Here is a 23,056-nt window from a genome sequence, read left to right on the forward strand (position 1 = left end):
TTTTTTTTTTTTTTTTTTTTTACTTACATGGAGACATGCAAATATGCCATGAATGATTTTAACTTACTCAGAGTAGTATTAGCACTCTGTATTCTGAAAACCAGATTTCTTTTTATAGAGTTCTGAATAATTTGTATTTTCTGAAAATGTTAACACTTCAAATGCTTGCTCTTTAGAAGATCTAGAATTTTCTTGCTTTTTTCGTGGGCTGTTTGAAGGTTCTTTATAGTAATTTTCAGTTACAAAATCATGTAATCTTCACACTTTTTCCTAGAAAATCATGCAGATTTGATTTAGAAGTCTGAGAAACTTTATTTCATAATTTTTATTTTGCTAAAACTTGAAATTATTTAAATTTTTATTATTTTGTTACATACCCATAGTAGTAACTCCAGATCAACATGGTGTAATATAACATAAGCAACATAAAAATGGAAAGCATAAAAGCTTCAAAATGTTTACTTCATTTGAGACATAGATGAATGTAGCTGGATCTGCTCAGCAGTTTAAAGGAGGAGTGGAGAGGCTGTTTTCTTCCCCCCCCCCCAGCAACCATTCATTAGATTAGTGTGGTCTGGTTCCTCCACGGTGTATGTTCTGTGACAACTATGTACAGTACTATCTCTTTTTCTCCTTTGCTTTCTCAGCCACCATCAGTGCAGCTCAGAAGCTGATTTCAGTGCCCTGGTCAAAATCCCACTAAATCAATGGAGACCTCCTCATTGACTCTGGGTGATTAAAATCAGCTTCTGCTATTTTTTTTGTCATTTTTGTCTCAGTTTATACCCGGAAACAGTGTAATTGATGTGAGATGTTAAGAGTATTCAGAAAAAAAGCATGGGCAAATGCACAGAATGGAAGCCCAAGGTAATGAAGTGTATTGGGCCTTGCTGTTTCCTTCCATTGTTCTTGCTCCTCCGTTTTTCCACGTCCCTTAGCTTCTCTGGCTCATCTTTGCTTTTGCCTGGTCCTGTTTCTCTTCCTATTCCAGGAGGTCTTACATGGACATCAAATTCACAGTGTCTATTTACTTCCCTTTACTAAGTGAATTTAACCCCTAAACTAATTTTGATGAATTTAACTAGTTCACCAAATCTTTTACTATCTAAGGAAGACTTTGACTGTGAGTCTGTTTTTTCCTTTATTAAAATAATCAGTTGATATCTAGCATTGTATTTAGAGAAGCATATGCTGATTCCTTCAGATGAAGTAAGCCTGCTGTTGAGGAGGAGCTGGATCTGGTTTATAGGGAGAGGAAGAGGTTTTTGAGGGGAGCTGTCCTGCTAGAAGGAAGAATTGTGTGAAAACTAGTATGTTACGGATATCCAGCCAAACTTTTAAATTCACTGTCAGGAAGATTTGATTAGAATATCTGAGGGAGATGGTTCATGCTGAGGTACACAGGAGAGTGAAACTGCAAAGGTTTATTTTTCCATGAGACATCCTGTTGTTTGTTTCCTCTTGATGATTATTCACCATTGTTTAGTGATCTTGGTAGTGGTCTTGCTGTTGTCAGGCCTCAGTGATTACTCAGCTCTCCAGCTCAGTTCAAAAGTTCATTCCCTCCAGGTTCTGCATCAGTCCAACAGCCTTGTGTTCCATTGTTTTATGGAAACAGGTCTTACTGTCACTGCAACTAGACAGTTAGCTCAGAATATGACAGTAAAACAAAACTACCCACAAAACCAGCTCTTCCAGAAAGAATGAATAACGTTTAACATTAAAAATGCAGGTATGGTTTAATTTATTGTTTTCTAGAACTCCGGCCTATATGTGCCAAAAATGTTTGAGTTAGCATTCCTGTTGCTTCTGAAAAAGGTACCATCACTGCTAGGAATACTGTCAGTATTGCTTCACTTCTGTTGCTCAGCAAAGTATCTGTTTTAAAGTAGCAGCTGGAGTTTTCTGGAACAAGCCCACAATTGAGGGATTGTTAAATTAATCTCTAGGAAAGTTTTTTTCTTATGGATGACTGTGAGATAATAAATGAAAAAGTTTATTTTCAGGTGTCTTTAGAAAAAAATGTTGAAAACCAGGTACATAAAAGTGCAACTCAAGGGCATAAGTATGTTGATCTTCCTTGCAGTGCTTTAGTTACCTAAAACTTATAACTTAAAACTGCCTGGTCATGTTTTGCTCTCCTGGGCTCATGTTTAATTGCTGATCTGGCTGGTAGTAACTGCTGGATATAAAATGATTATTGATTTGTGAAGGGTTCTTGAGCAAGTGTAGTGGAGATACCCAAAATAAAACTGCTTTGACTCAAAAAATTGTACAATAATTGCTTATGTTTGAAAGCCTTCGATTCCAGAGCAACTAGCACCATCCCTGTGTAGGTAATCTTAACCGTTGTTATTTCTTAACATTTACAGTCATAAAATAACATTACGCTGGTCCAGAATACATTTGTCTTTGTATCACAGTGCGTTTGCTTTATGCTTGGTATAGCTTGTCTGTTGATTTCTCTGCATATTACTGTTAGTCTTCATAGACACACTCAATGATGGAATAAAGTAATGAATACAATTTATTAATACAGTAATAATTGAAAGTATTTAAAACAATGACATTTTTGTAATTTTCTTTTATTCAGCTATAATCCTCATAATCATGGAGCCATATATTGCTGGTTTTAAGCACGTACAGCAGGACTGTGAAGTCACTCTTGAACTTGCAAGTGAGGAGACTCAAAAAACTAGAAATGCACAAAATTCTAGGACGGGATCTTATGGTGTCAGCATTAGAGTCCAAGGAATTGATGGACATCCTTACATAGTACTAAACAATACAGAAGGATGTTTGTCAGAAAATCTCCCTCCTGGAAAAGAACAACAGGTCATTTCTCAGGCTGTAAGCAAGCCAGCCACAGACTCCAATACTGCTTTTAAGTTGGAAGACAAAAACAGTGAACACAAAAAGTTTCCTGGAATGCAGCATATGCAACCCTGTATGCTTAAAAGCCTAAAGATAACCAATCTGGATGAAAAGGAAAACGAAATATCAGATTTTAAAGATGGAACAATGAAGTCCTCCAGTTTGTTGAACTTTCAAAGACATCCTGAACTTTTACAGCCTTATGATCCTGCAAAAGGTAACTTAAACTTGGATAATTACCCACCTTCTGTGTGCAGTAAATCTAAGTCTTTTGCAGATGAAAAACCTGAAGCAAAGCCTTGGATTTCCTCATCTAAAGTAGTGTCACTGCAGAAAGCAAATACATATATTGCAGAGACAACCAAAGCAAATTCAAAAAAGATACATTTGAACAGGTCAGTAGAAGTAGAAGACCAAAATAAGCAGCTGTTGGATTGTCCCAGTAGCACAGTCAGCCCCAACGAAGCGTGTGTTTCAGAAGCGTTTTCATCTGCAGGAGGATCCCCATGTGTTAGTCCCACAGTTTATCCAGAGACAAGAAAACCTCGACCAGATGTTCTTCCCTTCCGCAGACAAGATTCAGCTGGGCCAGTGCTGGATGACTCACGAAGGTCCTCCTCCTCCTCAGCTACTCCCACTTCTGCAAATTCCTTATACAGATTTCTACTTGATGACCAAGAATATGCGATTTATGCAGACAATGTTAATCGGCATGAAAACAGAAGATACATCCCATTTTTGCCTGGAACTGGTCGTGATATTGACACTGGTTCACTTCCAGGAGTAGATCAGCTAATCGAAAAGTTTGATAAGAAAGTTGATCCTCACAGAAGAGGTAGGTCAGGAAAAAGGAATAGAATTCATCCAGATGATCGTAAAAGATCAAGAAGTGTTGATAGTGCCTTGTCATTACGGCTCGATGTAAATTCGGATTGTTTAGATGAGTTCAGTAAAAGCTTGGGTAAGTCTACTGAGCAATTGCTGAGACCATCTAAGGTTTGCCTTCACAAGCAGTTATCCGGAGATCAAAAGTCACCTTCTAAAGAGATTAAGATTTCCGCTCGAAGTATTGGAAAACTGCAAATGCCCGTTAAAGACACTCAGAGCAGCAATTTCAATTCTTTGCAATACCATAAACAAAATGGAGCTGATACCCAGAGCTTAATATTTCGGTCATCTACGCTCCCAGGACAGAGTAAGAGAGAGGAAGTCAGAACAGTAACTTCTACCTTGTTGCTGCCACCAAACCGAATCACGATTCCGCCTGATTCGGGAGCCAAGATGAGCTCTGTAAAAACATTATCATCCATCCCTAATGCACAGGTAATTTTGCATTTACTCTTTCAAGTTGTGTTTTACAGTCTAGCATACTAAAACTGGCATATTATTAAACGTGTATTTTTTCTGCTCTTGGTTAGAACAAACTCCCATCTCACGGCTTCCAAATGAGATAGCAGGATTGTTCTGGAGAAATGTAAATACAAAAATTATTTCTGTAGTTGCAGGTATAGCGAACATGGTTTGTAAACCAGCATGCTCTTGTACGGGTGAAGGAAGATGGCAGGGCCAAAGAAGGTTATTGTAAATGATGCCATGATGAATCTTAAGCACAAATGCACAGAAGTAGAATGCTGAAATCCATGTAACTCCATGCAAAATTATGTTTTCTTTCTTTTGGTGTGGAGTACCTTCCTTCTTGCAGTAAGCCAAGACTCCAAGGGATCTTAGTGAACTTTAGGTCCACAGTACGTAGATGTTTTCATTATAGAATACAATGGTGAACTTCAGTTCTACAGGTTGTATTTACAACTCTCATAGGTTTATATTTTTTGACATTTTACTTGTCCTTTTAGGCAACTCCTGATCTCTTAAAAGGCCAGCAAGATCTTGCACAGCAAACGAATGAAGAGACTGCTAAACAGATACTTTACAATTACCTTAAGGAAGGGTTAGTAAACAGTTAACTTTTGAAGAGGAGACTGTATTTTCTTAATGTTTATTTTCTATTATATTTAAAGGGTGAAACTGTAAAATCAAAGCTATAATTAAATGAAATGTCCGTTTCATAATTCTGTATCTCAGCTGTGTCCTTTAAGGCATTATAGGATCTCAAAATACCCAGGCAATCAGGACTTACATAAGGTATTGCACAGGATTTGGTTAAATGTACTTGAAATTTGTGCATCAGAATAGGTGTTGTCTTTTAAATACTCCTGGAGTTAAATTTCATGTGATATAGCGATTCATGAAGAATTCAAATCACATCTCATGGGAGTTGACACTTGTGGATTTTTTTAAACAACAACAAAAAAGCGTTATCTGGCAAGGTTTGACAGAGGCTTTCTTGTTGCTGTGTATTTAATCCTTTGTCCACTGTAACTCTTTCACTGGGTATTTTCCAATGGTAACTCAGTGAAAGGTGAAGGAATGAGAAATGAATTAATATATACATGATGTGCTTAGATTTCTTTGCATTCCTGATGTATCAGGTTCTGGGAGCTGTTGAAGTGTTTGTTACTTTGTGGTGCAGTAGTCAGGACATGAAAAACCCAGTACTAATTACTTCTAATTTCTGTATGTTTGAATAATATACATGCTGAATACCTGTCTTTCCACAGCTGTACACTTGTGGAAGAGAGTTGCACTTAGAGTCCAGTGTTTTTTCTTTCTTTTTCTTCTTTTTAGAAAACATTTGGAATACAGATTAAAGAGCTGGTAAAGCCTCTCTTTAAAGGGTTTGATGAAATCATAATTAAGATACCTTCTGGCTGGTTCATATTAGATTTTTTTTTTATGGTGATGATTTTCAGTAGTTTGGACACTGAATTTGTTTTGGTGTTAACAAGTACCTTCGATCATATCATTGCTCACTTGTACTGTCTGTTTTAGAAGTGCTGATAATGATGATGCGACAAAGAGGAAAGTCAACTTGGTTTTTGAGAAAATTCAGACTTTAAAGTCAAGAGCTGCTGGAAAGACGCAGGTAAATAATTTTTTAAGGCTGTTGTTGTTTCACAGTGATACAGTGTTCAAACAGGGCTTTAAAAATGTGAATCCTCTCACTTCAATTAGACTATTCTGTTAGTCTCTTGGTAGTATAGCCCCATTTTAGTCATGCACTGAGGTCACTTATGGGAAATCTATTAGTTAACAATTAAAAAAGAATGAAGAGGAGTCTATCATGAGAGCTTCTACGTTTTAGAGGAGAGAGATGCAAACTTAACGTGAACATCAAAAGGTTACTGGGTTGAAGAGAAAGCTAACCTACATAACTTTAAAATAAAATGTTGGAGCATCTGCTCATTATAGTGATGTGAATAGATACCTAAGTGGAGAGAGTATTTTAATTTGTAATTTAGAAAAGCAGTAATCTAGGATATTGTTTAAAAGCCATATTACAATAACAACATTTGACAGTCTGCCTGCTGAAAAGTTTTTGATTCCTAATACGTGGTGCACTGTTTTTTTCAGTTCTAAAGCAAAGTGAAGAAATGCCCAGTTGTTGCAGTGATGGCATAAGAAGGATTAAATGCTTACTTTTGATGATTATTATATCCTGGGCTATAATTAGTCAAAATGAAAATATAAAACACATCTTAAGAAACTACCAAAAACCAGTTTGAAAATCTGTCTTGACATATAAACATGAATATCTTTGATGTCCATTTTGTGTAACTGGTGATATCTCAGTCAAATTTGGCCCCAAGTACTGATGATTAAATTCATATATTGCCTAATTTGAATTTTTCTTCAGATTTGTATATTTTCTGCATTACTGGCAGCATGGCTTGAGCAATTACCAAGAAGTTTTATGAAAATCAGATCATGGTTCCTTTGAAAATATTAGCTTGGCTTGACCCTAGTGAGCTCAGGTAGTTGATGCTACATATTAGCCTGCCTTGTAGCTTTAGTTCAGATTTTAAAACACAATTGTCAAAGAACATCTTGGCTTTGTGGGAATAAACATCTCTAATTGTAGGTTTCAGATTCTTCGGCTGAAGTAAAAGCATTGGTGGAACAAAAAGCAGAACTTGAAAGGAAAGTGGAAGAATTAGAAAAAAAACTGGATCTAGAAATTAGGGTATGGCACTTTGTTGTTATAAAGCTTTTGACCATTTCAAAGTAAGTTACAACTGATCACCCAACTGAATCTTTTGCTTCATATTCTTTTTAATCCAGATATACCTGTGCTTTTACAGAAGACTTTTTATTTTAAGTGTGGTTGCTCATAGCATAGTTACTCTTTTTAAGAAATCTTTCTTCTTAGTATTTAAGAGGGAATTTGGAGCAGTGAATAAAAAAATGTTAGGCACATGCATGTAAAATTCTTAGTTGTCTGCAGAGGTAAATGTTAATGTATTGGCTGCGGTGAGACAGTCACGGAATGAGAGACAAACTCTATTACTTATGTAGCTGCTGTTTATTAATTACACCATTATTTTTGCAGTGCTGAATTCAAAGTCATTAAGTACAGACATGCTCTGAAGACATGAGAATAGCTTGTCTTCTTTTAGTTTGCTTTTTGAGTCTGTAATAACAGTCAATATACTTGAGACCGATTAGATAATATTGAGGAGACTTCTCACATTTGTAATAAAAATCCAAAAGCAGTGCTTTGTGCGTTTTAATAATCATTCCAAGCTTTTAATATTCATAAATTAATAAGCACTTCTACAAGTGAAAAATATCAGTCTTGAAATGGCTTCTTTCATATAATAGAAAAGACCCTTTAACTTATTTATGCGTAGACTATTATCTTGCTTAACTCTTGGTGTACAAAATTCAGAATCAGCAAAATTCCAAAGAAGAAAGAGATGCTACACGAGCAAGCCTGAAAGATCTTCAATTGCAGCTTGATGAAAGTATATGTGAAAAAGAAGCCTTAAAAAAGCAGCTGGAAGAAAGTGAGAAGGAACTCAGGCAAAACCTAGAGGAGTGAGTTAATTCTAGAGAAGTTATTTTTTGGAATTTGTACCTTTCCTTAAACCTTTTAGATTAAAAGTACCTGTGTGAAACTTCAGAATATGTTAATGGAATCAGACTGACATTTGTTATTGTAGGAAACTTTCTACTGTTTAAAAGAGGCGTGGTTTTAGAATATCTAGAAGGAAGAGGAAGATTGCTGAATTTATAGTCTTCCTCTTAGTGTGAATTGCTTTTAATATTTCATGGTCATAATACATAGTTCGAGTCTTTAAAATATGGAAACACTTGAATGCTTTAGTCAAGACTATAGTACTAGGTTTAAAATAAAATAGAACTTTCCACTTAAATATCTACTTAAGAGTTCTCATTTTTACCCATGTGTCATTTTGGTTTTCTGCCTCATTATATCCCATTCCCTTCCACGGAACATGGGAATAGATACTTTATCTTTTTAGTACTTGAAAGAACACGTTATTATTTCTACAAATTAAAATATCCTGTCTGATTTTTCCTGGTGAGGCTTTTTGAAGTGAAGATGGAGCAAGAACAACACCAGACTGAGATCAGAGATCTTCAAGACCAGCTGTCTGAGATGCATGATGAACTGGATAATGCAAAACATACTGATGAAGGGGAGAAGGAGGTTCTGATTGAGGTTAGTTATAAATTACCAGAAGGATGAAAAAAATCATAAGAATTTCATGAAAAGTGGGAACAAAGATACGGGTAGAAGAAATGCATGCCTTAGCTCTTCCCATTCTGTCAGTCCAAACCAATATGCCATTATGAGGTGACCTAAGAAATCATGTTGTAGTAACTGTGTTAACACTAAAAGGAATACAAAGTATAAGTACTGTTGTTTCATAGAATAGGAGAACAAATAACATAATGGTTGAAGGACAGTTGAGTTATCCACTGTTATCAGATAATCATCTCAGTCAGTTTTAACAATTAGATAGGGTTTAGAATGGGGAAGATCAGTTTAAAGGAGGTTATGTATTAGCAAGGCCAGATGAGGTTCAGCTAAGAAATTAAAAGAACTCACCAAAGCAGTCTTTAAATTGTTGACTCTCGTTGATGGGACCAGGGGGAGAAGAGAGGGGATAGAGCCTGAAGAGGAACAAGAGAGTTATGGGTTTTCTGTCTACTGGTTATAGAAATATACTGGTGATGAAAGAGAACACTGCTTAAATTTGTTGATAAGAGTGTGTAAGAGTATCAGGGCATAATGGTTCAAAAGGGTGATTAAAATTCAGATTTATCTTAATACTTTGTAGTACCAAAACAATGAACTTCTCTTAATACTCATGCAAAGAACTAGCTTAAGAAACCGAAACTAAATGTTAAAATGCAAAATAGGGAGCAAAAGCATAGACAATAGACCTCAGGAATATTAAAGATGCTTGTGTGCAAGGCGTGCGGAGTAGAATAACTGCATTGTTTTGTGTAGGTGAGATTTGATTACTCTCTTAAATGACTGTCGTAAATCTTGGGCACTGCAGTTGAAAGCTGTGCATAAGTAGGGCAATGTCTGGAATGATAGTGACAGTATAGACACACACTGCCTGTGAAGAAGGCCTTCAATCTGACTGGAGGAGTGAGGGAAAAGTCAAAAGCACATCTTCTGTAATGTTGCTATAAAGGAGAGAGTGATCAATTTTTCTGTGTTGTGTGGGAGTAAAGAAATGAAAGACTTGGCCACAGAGATTTAAAGTAAGTTTAGGAGAATGTTTCCTATCAATATGGGTAATTAAACAGTGGACCATGGCTATCTGGGCTGGTAGTAAATCCCTTTCACTGTAGGTTTTTAAGGACGGAATAGGGTGATGTATGTCAGGAATGGTTTAGATGTGCTGATCCTGCTTCAGTGCAGGGGACATTTACATTCTCCTTGAATGTCCAATTATTCACAGCTTGAGAAATACCGGATTAGATAATTCTTGAAGTTGTAGGTTTTTGATTGTTGCTGTCATTTTATTGTGTGTTTGTATACATGCATGTGTGTATTTATTCACAGACTACCCACTTCTTTCCCAGCAATTTGTAGAGGGGAAATGACTTCTAGGGTGAACAGGTGGGAGGAGGAAGGGTGTAAGGGCATGGACTCAGTTGAGAAGCACTTGTTTTGTCTTCAGCACTTGCAGAAGCAATTTCATTATTTCCAGCAGAAAAGGCAACAGGGAATTATCATTGGGTTCACTGTTCTTGCAGTGTGAGGGGAAAAAAAGGTTTTTCTTTGTTCTTGTCTACCTCTTCATTTCAGAAGGTAGGACTGAGGGAGTTGTTCAATGTTTGACTCCTGGTTTATTTACAGACAGCTTAACATACACCATCAGAATATTTTCATAGTTTTGCAGCATCAGATATGTTGACCTGTTAATAAAATTTCAGCTGGATGTTATAATAATCTTAGGGTTTAGTAAATTTTTAACTTACTATAAAAGTTGCAATGTATTGGTCATACAAATGAAGTTGGCCGAGGGGAGCTTATCTGCTTTCCTTCTTTGACACGCAAACAGAACATCCTTTGGAGCTATTTGTCATTCAACTGTGTTTAATTTTGTTCTTTAGGAGCTGATGCAAATGAAGCAGGATCTACAAGAAGTATTAATAGCGAAAGATCAACAAGAAGAGATTTTGAGAAAGAGAGAGAGAGAGCTTACAGCTTTAAAAGGAGCACTAAAAGAAGAAGTATCTAGCCATGACATGGAGATGGATAAACTTAAAGAGCAACATGATAAGGAATTGCTCAATCTACAGCAGAGCCTGGACAAAGCGACAGAGGTGAAATAAGTGATTACAATTAATCTCTATAGGGAAAAATCATACCTCTCTCAGATATCATATACTAGATGCTTTCAGATACTACTGGTTTCCTAGCAAAATAAATAGGTAAAGATTTGGGCTATGAGATTCTTAGCTGCTGAGAATTAAGTTTTATTTTATACACTTTAACGTTGTTTGTCACAGCTGAAGTTGTGGCCCTGTCTTCAAGCAGTTACTACGTTTGCTTCATTGCAAACTTTGAGAGAGAATAGGTGGGAGTATAGTGCAAGGGACCATTTGCTTGTCTTGGGTTAAATGGGATCACTGAAACCTCGAGGATGCCCTGAAGAGTGCCGGCATGCTTTGCCAGTGATGCTGTTGTCATTAGTTTTGATGTTTCTAGCAGTTCTCTGCATTCTTTGCAGCCCACTGTTCGTACCTTCAGCTCCCTGTGTCATGTCCTGTTCCCTGGCTGCATTGTCCCACCTTGTTCCTTCAACTACTTACTGCTAGGGTGGGGTTTTTTTGTTTTATTTTGTGTCCTTTTCATTTATGGAGCTTATCTTGTTTACTGAACGGTCAAATGAGTGCCAGCACACGGGAAACAGCAGGGCTTGGGTGTCTGGAAGCAGACAGGAAGAAAATAAAACTGAAGGAATTGCCTCTTCCAGCATCAGCAGGAAGTCTCTGTGAGGGGCAGACCAGTAACAGTTTTCACTTGTGCATATTTGTTACTGTTTTCCAAAAAGTGTCCTTTGTGGTGACGTTATCTTTGTAGAGAGAGCAGCTAGGAATTTCTAGAAAGTTTTTTTTTTGTTTTTTTTTTTTTTTTTTTTTTTTTTTTTTTTTTTTGTAAGGGCACAGTTCTCATAAATATTCTCATAATATTTTTACCATGGCAATTATTTGTGTCTTTTCTGTCAAATATTTGAGAAAATTTCTACAGGCAAACTGTGCTTGACCAATGTAAGTCAAAATTGTATGCCCAGTTTTGTTAGAAGTGTCCATGCTAACTTCTATCCTTTACCTCACTGGTGTTAGATGAGTTGCAGTTATCCTACTGGTTGTGGCTGAAAACATAACATAGAACTGAATTAAAATTAAGCTTGAAACTTGAAAGGCGTTTCCAAAGATTTATATATGTTATGAGCAAAATAGGAGCATGTATGGAAGGTGCAGGTAACTACTGTATGACTGAAGTCTGATAAAGTATGTTCTTTTAAAGGATTGTTTTTAAATGTGCAGCTTTCTTCAGTGATTAGAAAAGTTTATATACATTGATTTGTTTATGCAGCCTGGGACTTCTACTTGAGATTGTTTGGCTTTGCTTAAATGTGTTGTTTCTCTTTGTTTACATCACCATGAAGGCATTTGACTCATCTGAGCTACTTGAATTAATTCTTTTCTCTTCAAGAAAAGTAGAACATTTAAATTATCATTTTTTTTTATACGGTAATTGTAGTGACAGCTTAACCTCAGTGAACCATCTTTCAAAGTTACTGCATGGTAATTTACTGTATTTCAGTTATGGAACTGTAATTACAACTGACAAGAAATGAAAGAGTAGTCTGTTTGGCATAACAATAATAGTCTGGGAAATGGCTTCTATGACTGAGTTGCTGTGGCTTAGAGATAGTTATAAATAGCTTTTATTCACTTGCATGACACAGTCTATCTAATAGTAAATTTAATAAGATGTTCAAAAGTGGAATTTAATTAATGTTCTAAGCACTAGTTCTGCTCTTCCGATTTTATTTCAAGTGATTTTTTGTTGGTTTTGTTTTTTAAGTAAAACTTTTATCATGCTTAATTGGAAGTTGGGTTTTTTTCTTTTTATTTAATCTCACCTAGAATTAGTACCTTTAATGATTTTTTTGAAGCGCAGCATTATCCCTATGCCTACTGGCTGAGACTAATTGTTGAGTTTGGTATATCATCAGGAAAGTATTACCAGTCTCTGCAGGGAGTTAGATGAGTGATCTTCTGTGATCTTGCCTATGATGTTAATTATTGGGTTTATAATTAATCTGGAATACCCAACAGTGTGTGTGAAAATCAAGTTTTATACAATTGAAGCTGCTTGACCTGTTAAATTAATTTTGTTAATATTATTGCAGCCTGGAAAGATTTATACTGAATGGTGGGATACAAGAAATTTACATCAAAGATTAGTGGAAAGACCCACTCTGTTGAATGTAATGAAGAAATGCTGTAATAGTGGTTTATCATACAGCAAATCTGGATGCTGATGTTCGATAGGTCAGGGTATATAGGAGTCTGTATGTACAAGTGGTTAGTTCTTGTGTTGCTTCTATATCATCCAAATCATACACTGAGTGAAGGTGTTTTGTGAATATGCATTAGCCTGAAAAGGAAGCTTTTGCAGGGAGAAAGGAAGTAATTTTTGTGCCAGTGTTAAATCAGCAGAATTTTTTGGCTGTTGGAGACATCAGATAGCTTGGCAAGTAATGTACAGTGCATTTAGTCTGTGTGATTAGAACGCCACGTAGGGCTGTTTTGAAATCGCGTTAGAAATATACTCAAGGTTATCTGGTAGGAGAACAGAGCAGGGTTATTTGTCACGTGCGATTCTGTTCTCGTGGTCACTGATGTGGTGGTAGGTTAGAGGTTTTGGGGGTTTTTTAAGTAGATATTTTAAAATAAAGCCACAGATATTAAGGTATTAATTTTCTTTGCTGCAGTTTAGCCTTTTAACTCAAATTTTTGTTATGTCTTTTGCCTTGTGGTAGTCTTGAGGTGGCTGTGGTTGTTCTTAACTTGATTGCTTGTTTATTGAGACTGAGACCAGACTGTTTCCATCTAACAACAGTAGCAGTTTTACTCTACCATAACATGCTTCTGTGGCTTAATAATTGCCTTTAATAATAAATTAAAAACATCTTTGTAATTAAAAATTGATTTCTCCATAGCTGTAAGTGCTAGAGCAGAAATGACTATGAATCCACTCCTGGTTTTAATGTAGTGCAAAAATTTACATTATTTATTTTCACTCTGCAACACAACGGGCCAGAATTGTACTGCTTAACCATGAGTGCTCTGTCACTGAAGATGAAGTGCCACTGTTTCAGTAAAATTTGGCTATAGCTATTGGAATGTCATACGGTAGGTAAAAGGTAGCAAATTGCAACTAGTACTGTTCTAATTCCACTGAAATTGTATCAGCTCAGGAGTGCAGTTGCAGACTGCATAGCACAGTCAAATTGACATCTAATGGCACCCATTTTGTGGTGACTTTTTGCTCATTTAATGGCACCCATTAAATTAAATACCAAATTATGGAATATTATCTTTGTTGTCAACAAAAATAACAAATGTGCCTCTAAAGTGCACTGAGGATGTTACTTGGTGACTTTGGTGCTAAAGCAAGCTTTTTAGGTTCCATCTCCTCTGGTCTTTCTTTCATTTCCACACAATTTATTCCACTTATTTAGTGTTTGTTTAGATGCAGACAGTACCACGAAACTATAACTGAAGGGGTTTTTATATTGTATGTAGAGTCAAGAAAGCCTCTGAGCAAAACTGTCCTGCAAAGCTCTATTTGAGTTGGATTGGACCACATCTAAACAAGGGAAAAAAAAATGTTTATCTGTAATAGTCATTTCACCATTGTGAACCTTATTCAGGCTGGACTATTTCAGTTAGTCCGGGTTGGGAAGTGGGGTGGGTGGTTGGTTGGTTGTGGGGTTTTTTCATTTCTGGAAGTTGGCAGGAGCCTGTGCAGTTGTCCAATGCCATCAGGAAGCTCTCTAATGCTCATTGGCAGTATATGTATGCTTGGTGGTTTGTCCTGTGAAGATAGAGGTTTGGTTTTCTATGTCTGTGAAGTGTTTGACTGTGTTAAGTCCATTCAGTGGGGTACAATGTGAACACAAACTAGTTAATATTTTACTCTAGTCTTTGCAAGAACTTCTGACCTTGAAAAACCTGTTCATGGAAGGCAGTCTGAGTATGCCACGATGCATAGCTAGGAGGATAAAATGACATTGGTGTAGCTACTGGTTGAGAGGTTAATACTTTCCTGGCTCTGGATTTTGTAACTGTGTAAGTCATGCCTATATTGAGAAATTTTGTTTAATATGCTCTGTGTTTTTTTTAAAAAAAAAAAAAAAAGTGTGTCCTCAATTTTAAGATGCAGGCATTTAAATCTTTCATTGCATCTCATAAATGAAAACCCAAATAGTTTTGGAAATAATATTAAGGATATGATACCATTTAGATCAGTGAGAATGGCCTTACGAGAAAACAAGTCTTGCCTCTAAAGTGTCACAAGTGAGTAATTTTTAACCAGTTAATAGAATGGCTCTGGCTGAAATGGAGGAGACAGTCTGACCTGATTATAAATTTGTGCACTTGCTTACTGAATAATCTATTGAAACACAGTTGAGGATTCAAGTTGGTTGCAGCATACCTCACTAAGATAAAAACACACTGACCCTTTTAATAGGTAACTAATCATAGTTAACTTCCAGAGACACACTGTGTGTTAGAGTAGGCTAGGCCTCACTTTGAGATGATGGGAAGGATTAATGTAATCACTGTAAGGCTATTTAGTTTCTTTTCCAGAAGCCTGACTTGTTTGTTTGTTTGTTTGGAGGGGAGGAGGTTGGTAGCTTACCACTGTTTTGCTTTTAAGGAGTTTTCACGTTCCTTTTTCAGAGGTAGGAGATTTTGTTATCCATGCTATCCAGTGTTACTGTGCTGTTCATCCCAGGGTTTCCCACTCCTTTAAGAAATAGTATCTGGGGTTAGAAGAATTGCCTAAAGGTACATGGTGTGGAAAAATACCAGAAGTACAAACAGAGCTACAGAAAGAAATAAAGACCTTCTGTTTGCATTCATGACCTTGAAAAACTCGATGACTATACCTGAATAATTCTGATTTCAGAAGCTCTCTTTACTGAAGGTACAATGAAAGGGCTGTCCCTATGTTGAGACTTACTGCTTGTATTTTTTTCCTTGGGTGTCAGTCTTTGGGTGTAGGTTGCTTTAGTTTTTATCTTTTTTTGAAAATCTCCTGCATGTTACCTAGAGAAGTCAGTGTCTAGTTTGGTTTTTTTTTTTAATTTAAACTTGATTTGTTTATATACAAAAAGGAGAGGAAAAGACAGTAGAAAATGGATTTGATATCTCCGTGACTTCTACCTCCTCAGGATCATCTGAGGGAGCTGGGGACATCTAAATCCCTGAAGCCACATGAAACTTCTTACATGTAGTTCAAGAAGTTAAACAACTAGTTGAGCAGTAGCCTAAAAAGGTGGCCCATGAGGCTTCAGAGTTGGTTTCAGCAGACAGTGTCTCCCTTGATACCTTAAGTGTTCCACACCAGGAACAGAATGAAGTGAGCACCCATGCTATTACCCTTTTTCAGGCGGTTCTGGAAGATTATCATGTCGTTTACTTTGATTCCACAAGTATGAATATGGAAAGAATATCTGAAAGTCTGATACTTCCATTTAAAAAGTTCTATTTGTGCTCCAACTCATTTTGAATGGAGATTTATTCTTTAGATTTCTACTTCAAGTATGGCAATTAAAGAACAAAAAGTTAATTGGTTTAATTCAGTTTTACTGAGTTGATTCTGAAAGGAAATTTAAATTTTTTTAGAAAAATTGGCTGAGTTGTGCCTAGTAAATGTTGAATCTAGTGAAAATTGTGACCATTCTGTGAGATCCTTTGCTTCCTCTCACTTCAGCTCTTCCTCTATTTTGTAAAAGGGCTCTAAAGGTCCTGTACTCCGCTGTCACTGCCGAAGGGGAATTTCACCAGCTGAAACACTGAAGTCAGCCAAAGCCATTTTTTAATGATCAGTTACACAACCACTCTCACGTCTTTGCCAGTGTTGAGGGTGTGGTAAAAAAAAAAAGGTGTGGAGCCACAGAACATTTTCTGCATTCCTATCCAAGATGGTTTTTGCTGGTGTTTAGGTTGAAATCAAATATTGCATTTGCATCTTGAGGACCCAGTTTGTGTGTTCTGTCCGGTTTCTTTGGGTTTACACAATAATGAGTGGTGGGAAGGGTTTTGATGCCTTTTGTACAGTGGTCCTTGATATATTCAGGGTACTACAATTTTCCTGAGTTGCAACTGTGCACTCAAGACTTTGGAAATCAAACCCTAATGTTTCAAATCAAGCACCAAGAAAATTATGGAGCATGCAGTTATTTGTCCCTTCTGGAAAGTTTTGGTTGAATCTTGCCTCAGAAGCTCTTTAGCAGAGACAAGAACAGGCTCCAGATTCTCTAGGACTGTATTTGGGTACCTTAGTGGTGAAACTGTCCTTTCTCTTACTGCTTCACTCATTTCTGCAGCAACAGCCCCTTCCACTCTCAACTCTTGATTTGTTCTCAAGCTGATTGTCTAATCCTTTAACCTTCAGAACTAAAATGTATGAGATCTGTTTTAAAATTTTGATATTGATCACCATAGATTATTTTCCTCTTGTATGATTTTTTTCTTGTGGTCAGAAACTGATCCTTTATAGTGGACCTTTCTTTTAGGATTTGATAACTTGTTTTATTCATGGTGATTTGAGTCTGTTACTGGGCTAATAAGTAAAGCTACTGCATGTGCACTGTGGCACAGTGACAGCGTCAGAATGCAGAAGCTTATCTTTGAGCAGTCGCAGAGGACTCTTTGTTGTGGGACCTTATCATTACAGCTATGTTTGCTTTCTTCTAGGCTTCTTTTTCTTTTTTCATCTTCTTTTCAGAAATTTGCAACCCATTTCCATCATCTTTTACTTTATCTCTGTAGCTTGAGTCTGCTGATAAGGCTTGCTCAGTCTTACTAAATCATGAGCTTAAACATGGTAATATTTGAGAAAGCGTAATAAAATGGTTCATGTATTCAAAAACAATAAATGGGAAGAAGGTAAGAGTGTGTTTAAGAAGTCTGCAAGAATGTGGATATTGAGGAAGGTATTACTCCTTTAGAGTGATGGAAATTTAGAGCTGGAAATCTGAACGTGAAACAGGCTAAACATAGGGAATAGAAGGCCCTGAATGCCCTGGAAGACAGAGAGGACAGCCAGATTGAAAGGAAAGACAAAGCAAATGCAGGCAAACAAACATAACAAGGAAGATGCTGTAGAGTTCTAACCTTACGTAAGTGTAACTCCGTAATGTGATAGAGTAAAAAGTTGGTTTACTAAAACTTACTGCCACAACTAGCAATTGGGAGTTAAAAGACATAAGCATGGTTTATGTATCATAGGGAAGAAGCTTCAGTCTTGGAATTGAGATATGTTAATTTTAAGATCCGAAGATCCCCATTCAATGCTTGCAGCAATTTTTTTTTCCCCTGTTTTTTTGGGGGGGTTGGGGTTTTTTGTTGTTTGGTTTGGGTTTTTTTGTATGGCAAATATGTCTGAATATACAGTATTTCATTCCAGATTTTGTCTTCAAGAATCTTGTTTAACCAGTTTTGTCTGTTATGTGCTCTCTATGTGTTTATGTATGTAATCTCATTTCAGTTCTCTGAATAGGCTGATCCACAATTCTGTGAACTAAAGATGATTTTATATTAACATGTTTGTTAATGTTTCATGTTCCACTGAAGTCATTATTGTGACCTTTACCCGGTTCTGTTGCCATGGGTTAAATTTATATAAACTTAGTTAAAATGATTGCAAAACTTTACCCACATCCCCAAATACCAAGTGTAGCACCGTACAGGATCTATGAATGGGTACTTACAGGAGTCATTAACTGAGGTAATGTCTTTAAGCCTTAAGGATCTTCTGTTAACCCAGTGTGCAGCACCATTCGGGTGTGGGCTAAGGGATGTGGATCCACAGCACAGTCTGTGCATGTGAGTTCTCCCTGTCTGGATTTTTTACTCATTTGTACTTACCACCCCTATAATGTTCACTTATCCTTCTGCATTTATCCTCATCACTCTAACCCACTCCAACTCAGTGCTTTTGCAAGCAGCTTTCAGCTTGAACGTGTGAGCCAGTCACTGAATTTTAAATGAAAGCTGTGCCTTCTTGCTCATGTAGACAGAACCAGACAGAATAGGATTACCGCTGGCTGTTAGCAAATACCATCTGTTGTACAGTTTAAACTGTCTATGCTGTCGCCACTTTCCATTTTAGCCTATGAAGTGCAGTAATTGGCATTCAAAATTTATCAACATACATAGTAATTGCTCTGTAATTTCAGTGCAGTGGTTTTTGTATCTTCCACTGGCATGTTCTGTTGGGGGACTTCTCTGCAGAACATAGTGGGTTGGGCGTTCTCTAACAACAGAGTGGTAAATTTAATGTATGGTCTCTGTGTGCGTAATATTGCCTTCTAGCTGCCCGTGGCTGGCTGAGTACACTGCCTGTGTGGTAGGGTTCTGTAGTCAAAGGATGCAGAAATCCATTTCTGCTTCAGCAGTGTCCGTGTGTGATCGGATAGCTGGCCTGAACCTAATGTAGCTGTTCAAGACATGGATAGGGATCTCCTCCGCCAGGTTCTGCCCTGATGGTGTTGCTACAAGCTCTGTCAGAACTGAGTTCCAGTGCTTGTTTCCTTTGTGTATCTTTTCTCATGATACCTAGGCTCTTTTTTATCATGTTCACCTGTCTTTCCAAGACCTGGAGGGGAGGTAGAAGGTGACAGGGAGTGTCAGGTAAGACTAACAGTGGAGAATAGGGGAAGGGAAGAGGCATGGAGATTTTTCATACCCTAAATTTTCTGTGGCAGTATGCTACAGGGTATGGCATGTATTGCCAAAAGCTGTTACAATCCAGAAGCTTCATTTATGCCACTGTTCTGCATACAATTCTCATTATACTGGGGATAAATGAATATAGGTTTTTTTCTCTCTAAACACAGCTGTGTAGTTTGACTCTCTTGGAGAAATGATGCTATGTGTGCATTTTCTACTCAACATCTAAATTGTATTTGTGTGGTTTGACTTTGTTTAAATTTCACTATCAGATTGAAGATACTTGTGTGTTGTTTTTTGTAATATCCTGAATTATACCCTTCTGTGCCTTATATATACATAGTACAACTGAGTAAGATAAACTGATAGGACAGATACTCCTGTGTTTCTTTTCAGTCTTATCTGAAACGTGTTGAAAAGACATTGAAACAGTAGTGTACAGTGAAATGTGCATCGTGACAAAAATTTCTGCTGCTGTCCCCCGAAGATACATAAGAAAAAGTGCCCACTCCCAACTACAATACAGTAAAGCTTCCCATATATACTAAGAGAGTTCTCCTACCATCTTGAAAAAGTGTGTGTAAGGGTATATACTTATTGTTGATATTTTTTAAGACATACCCCTTCCAGGTGAAAGAAATGAGTTTTGTACTTAACATGTAGAGAATTTGTTTGGGAACGGTTCATTCATGTGAAGGTGTAACCCTTGTGATGGTACCAAGGTCGTTAGAGACCTGGTGTTGGTCACTTGGGCAGCTTTTACTTATATACCCAGTTTATTTCCAAGATTCTAAATTGGCTTAATAAAGACAATACCTGCAACTTGCCCTTTATACTTCTCTACCTTATATATATATATATATGTAAATATTCACCTAGCACCTTGCTAACTTACTGAAATACGTAGTGAGAGAGAGAACAGCAGTTTAGTTTTAGTGACTGGAATGGTATCCTGAGATACATACAGCAAAAGGCAGGCTGGAGCAGATCTCTAGATATGACTGCATCACTGTAGGCTGAACTTAATTTTGAACCTCTTCAGTTAAATGTGTGTGTGTGTATTTGTGTGTATATTTATGTATGTAGATCTGGGGTTTTGTTTGGCTGTTTGCTTGTGTGTGTGTGTGTGTGTGAGTGTGTGTACTTCTAAGCAGATAATGCTTCCTGTGCTGGAAAACCAGAGCAAACCATGGCAGCTGAGGTAGTGGAATCTTCAGGTATGGTGCGGGTCTGCTGCAGTCCTCTCACTGTGCAGCCCTGTGTAGGCGGTTGGATGAAAAAGAACAGACAAATCAACATTCCTTTCCCTGAACTCCCCAGCATGCCTCAGCTGCTTTCACTCGGCTCCAGAAAGGGGAAATGAGACAAAAAGGAGCCACTGGTGGAGTGCTTGCTAATTAGTAAAACTTTGCTGTATGCAAAAAGCAAAAATTAAAGGAATATATAAATGCTATTGAAATTTCAGTGTGTGAGAACTTAAAGCATCAACAGAGATTTATTTCAGAGCTTTTATGTAGTTGTGTACTTAGAAGAACAAGTTTTTTCAGTATTTTCAAAAGTCCAGAACTTGTCAGCCTGCTTATGCTGCCAGTTTTTGTATAATAAGTTCATTGACCCTGTAGACAGTCTGAGTGTTTTCTGAGTTACCGCTTTATCAAACTAATTTGCATGATTTTGAAGCTGTTGCTTGCTAGAAAACAATTTAGTGAGGGCGCACTTTGTAAATACCCTTTTATATAACTTTGCTTGTTCCTTTTGGGGGTGGGGAGGGGAAAATCAGGACCTACAATCAAAAAATAATGTAACTGAAAACTGATTCTATTGCTTGATAAAATATTCACAAAATAGTTTCTCACCAAAGTACTCTGTAGGATTTCTTTTGTTTTCACCCAGATAAACACAATTTTACATGCAAAAATGTTATGCTTCAGTAATTAATGGGTAATTACCTATTGTCACCAGATAATGTCAAAGCCAAAGGTATAAATGGCTTCAAAAAGGATTAGAGAAATTAACGGATGATACATTCATGGAGGAAAAGCAGTGAGAGCTGAGAGTGTGTAATGGGGAAAGGATCACCCCATAGCCCTTCCTCTTTTGTCCATAAATACCAGCTATGGCCCCTGGAGAGAGCTGCTGGTCTGGATCGACTCATGGGTCTGTTCTGTGCCCTTACTATTGTTTAAGGTCTTGATGGAGAAGGTGGTGGGCCTGTACAGAGTACTGCTTTCTATCAGACCCTGAGTGCCCAAGAACAAGAACCACAATTTCTATCTCAGGATTCTTTTATGTACTTTGGAAGGGATTCTGACTGACAAGTGATTGAAGAGCAAAGATTAAATCCTTCCAGCTCTTTACTCCACAGAATTAAATGTTTACACGTACGTACCTGGCCTGTGTTCTAGTATAACAATCTAGACCCATACTCCCACTCGTGGTTTCCACAGTAAATGGTAGGGTGTTTTGGAGAGGGTAAGTGGTCAGACTAAGGTGATGAGTAGCTCTGAAAGGTGACATGCTGCAGCCAGTTGTCCTGCTAAAAAGAAAAAAAATCACCACATACAAGAAATTGTGTTGAGTAGCTTATAATAATTTGTGCTGTATATTGATTTGAGTTCATGAAAAAATACTAAGTGTGTCTTTCTGAATACAAGTTGAACTCGGTAGTCAAACTCCTTCCATCCTCAGGCAGCAGCTGTGAAAAGGAAGCAGAGCTGCTCCTGAATAAGTACAGCCCCAAGCGCGGGCTGTGTGGTACGCAGGTAGGGCTGCACCAGTGCCCCCCTAAGGTACTCCCAGTCTCTGTTGCTGGTTCATGCCTGCTTCCCATCTGCTCTTCTGTGCTGGCACACACTTTGTGGGACTGTGCTTTGAAATGGATTGGGGCTTTTTTCCAGTAACGCTTCCCACCTTCCTTTGTTTTTTTGTGTGTGTGTCAAGATCTCTTTATCTGTGTGTGTATGTACTACGGTTGATCCCGTTCATTAAGTTGATTTACCCTGCAGCCCCACAAAACAAACAGTTGCATGGATGTAGAGTGTTGTATGTTAGTGCTTGGCATAAGCAGTGGGGCGAGACTGCCTCAGTTTTGTGTTGCTGTGGAAGTCACTCTCATCAATATCTTCTTCCTTAAAGGTCCCTACAGCTTTTGATGGCTGTTACAGTTTTTAGATTACTTGGAATTACCTAACAACGGAACTTGGTAATGAAAATATTTTAGGGCAATAAAGAAGATGATATTAAGGTGAAAATAAGTGATGGCAGAATGAGACTGTTCGGGTGTTCTATGTTACTTTAGCACGTAGTTGTGCCTGAAAAAAAATGCTCCTTGTGTGTTCTCTCCCAGGAATATGAAAAATAAGATACATGTTTATAATGCATACAGACTGTAAGGTAAATTTTGTTGACATTCTAATGTTACATCCTAGCTATATTTGCTGTGGTGCCATGTGAAACTTCTGTTGGAAAACAGCATTTTTAAATTTTTTTTTTAAACATAATATGATTTGTTTTCACTAGAGTGCTGCTGTCCTCGCCAGTGAAAGAAATGCTGCACAAGAGGTGCGGAATTGTATAGAAAACCAAGTCAAAGAGCTGACTGAGGAAAATGAACAGTTGAAGAGAACAGTTGATGAGCTAGAGAGTAAAATTGTAGAATTGCATGAACAAATTGATCATATGAAAGGAGAAGAAAATTCAGTGAAGGAAAAAATAAAGAGATATGAGGTACGTTACAAAAACAAGCCCCTGATTTGCGAAGGATACACTGCAGAATAAAAACTGACAAAGGGAAGGCTAAGCGTAACCACTAGGT

At 37.3% G+C, this 23,056-nt stretch overlaps 1 protein-coding gene across 5 annotated transcripts in view; it reads left to right on the forward strand.

Moving 5' to 3' along the window:
* Nucleotides 1-23,056, forward strand: part of CGNL1 (cingulin like 1) — a 59,668-nt gene that overhangs the window by 12,796 nt on the left and 23,816 nt on the right. For 4 of the 5 annotated variants that reach the window (XM_026856110.1, XM_026856111.1, XM_026856113.1 and 1 more), the window contains exons 2-9: nucleotides 2,594-4,197; nucleotides 4,728-4,822; nucleotides 5,764-5,857; nucleotides 6,854-6,955; nucleotides 7,661-7,809; nucleotides 8,320-8,455; nucleotides 10,372-10,584; nucleotides 22,762-22,968. In XM_026856110.1, the coding sequence (XP_026711911.1) occupies nucleotides 2,611-4,197; nucleotides 4,728-4,822; nucleotides 5,764-5,857; nucleotides 6,854-6,955; nucleotides 7,661-7,809; nucleotides 8,320-8,455; nucleotides 10,372-10,584; nucleotides 22,762-22,968 (2,583 nt within the window). In that variant the 5' untranslated portion in view covers nucleotides 2,594-2,610. The remainder of the gene's footprint in view (nucleotides 1-2,593; nucleotides 4,198-4,727; nucleotides 4,823-5,763; nucleotides 5,858-6,853; nucleotides 6,956-7,660; nucleotides 7,810-8,319; nucleotides 8,456-10,371; nucleotides 10,585-22,761; nucleotides 22,969-23,056) is intronic. The other variant, XM_026856112.1, reaches the window with a different exon arrangement.

The sequence above is a fragment of the Athene cunicularia genome (assembly GCF_003259725.1).
Source record: "Athene cunicularia isolate RWA chromosome 10 unlocalized genomic scaffold, athCun1 chr10_part1, whole genome shotgun sequence".
NCBI lineage: Eukaryota > Metazoa > Chordata > Aves > Strigiformes > Strigidae > Athene > Athene cunicularia.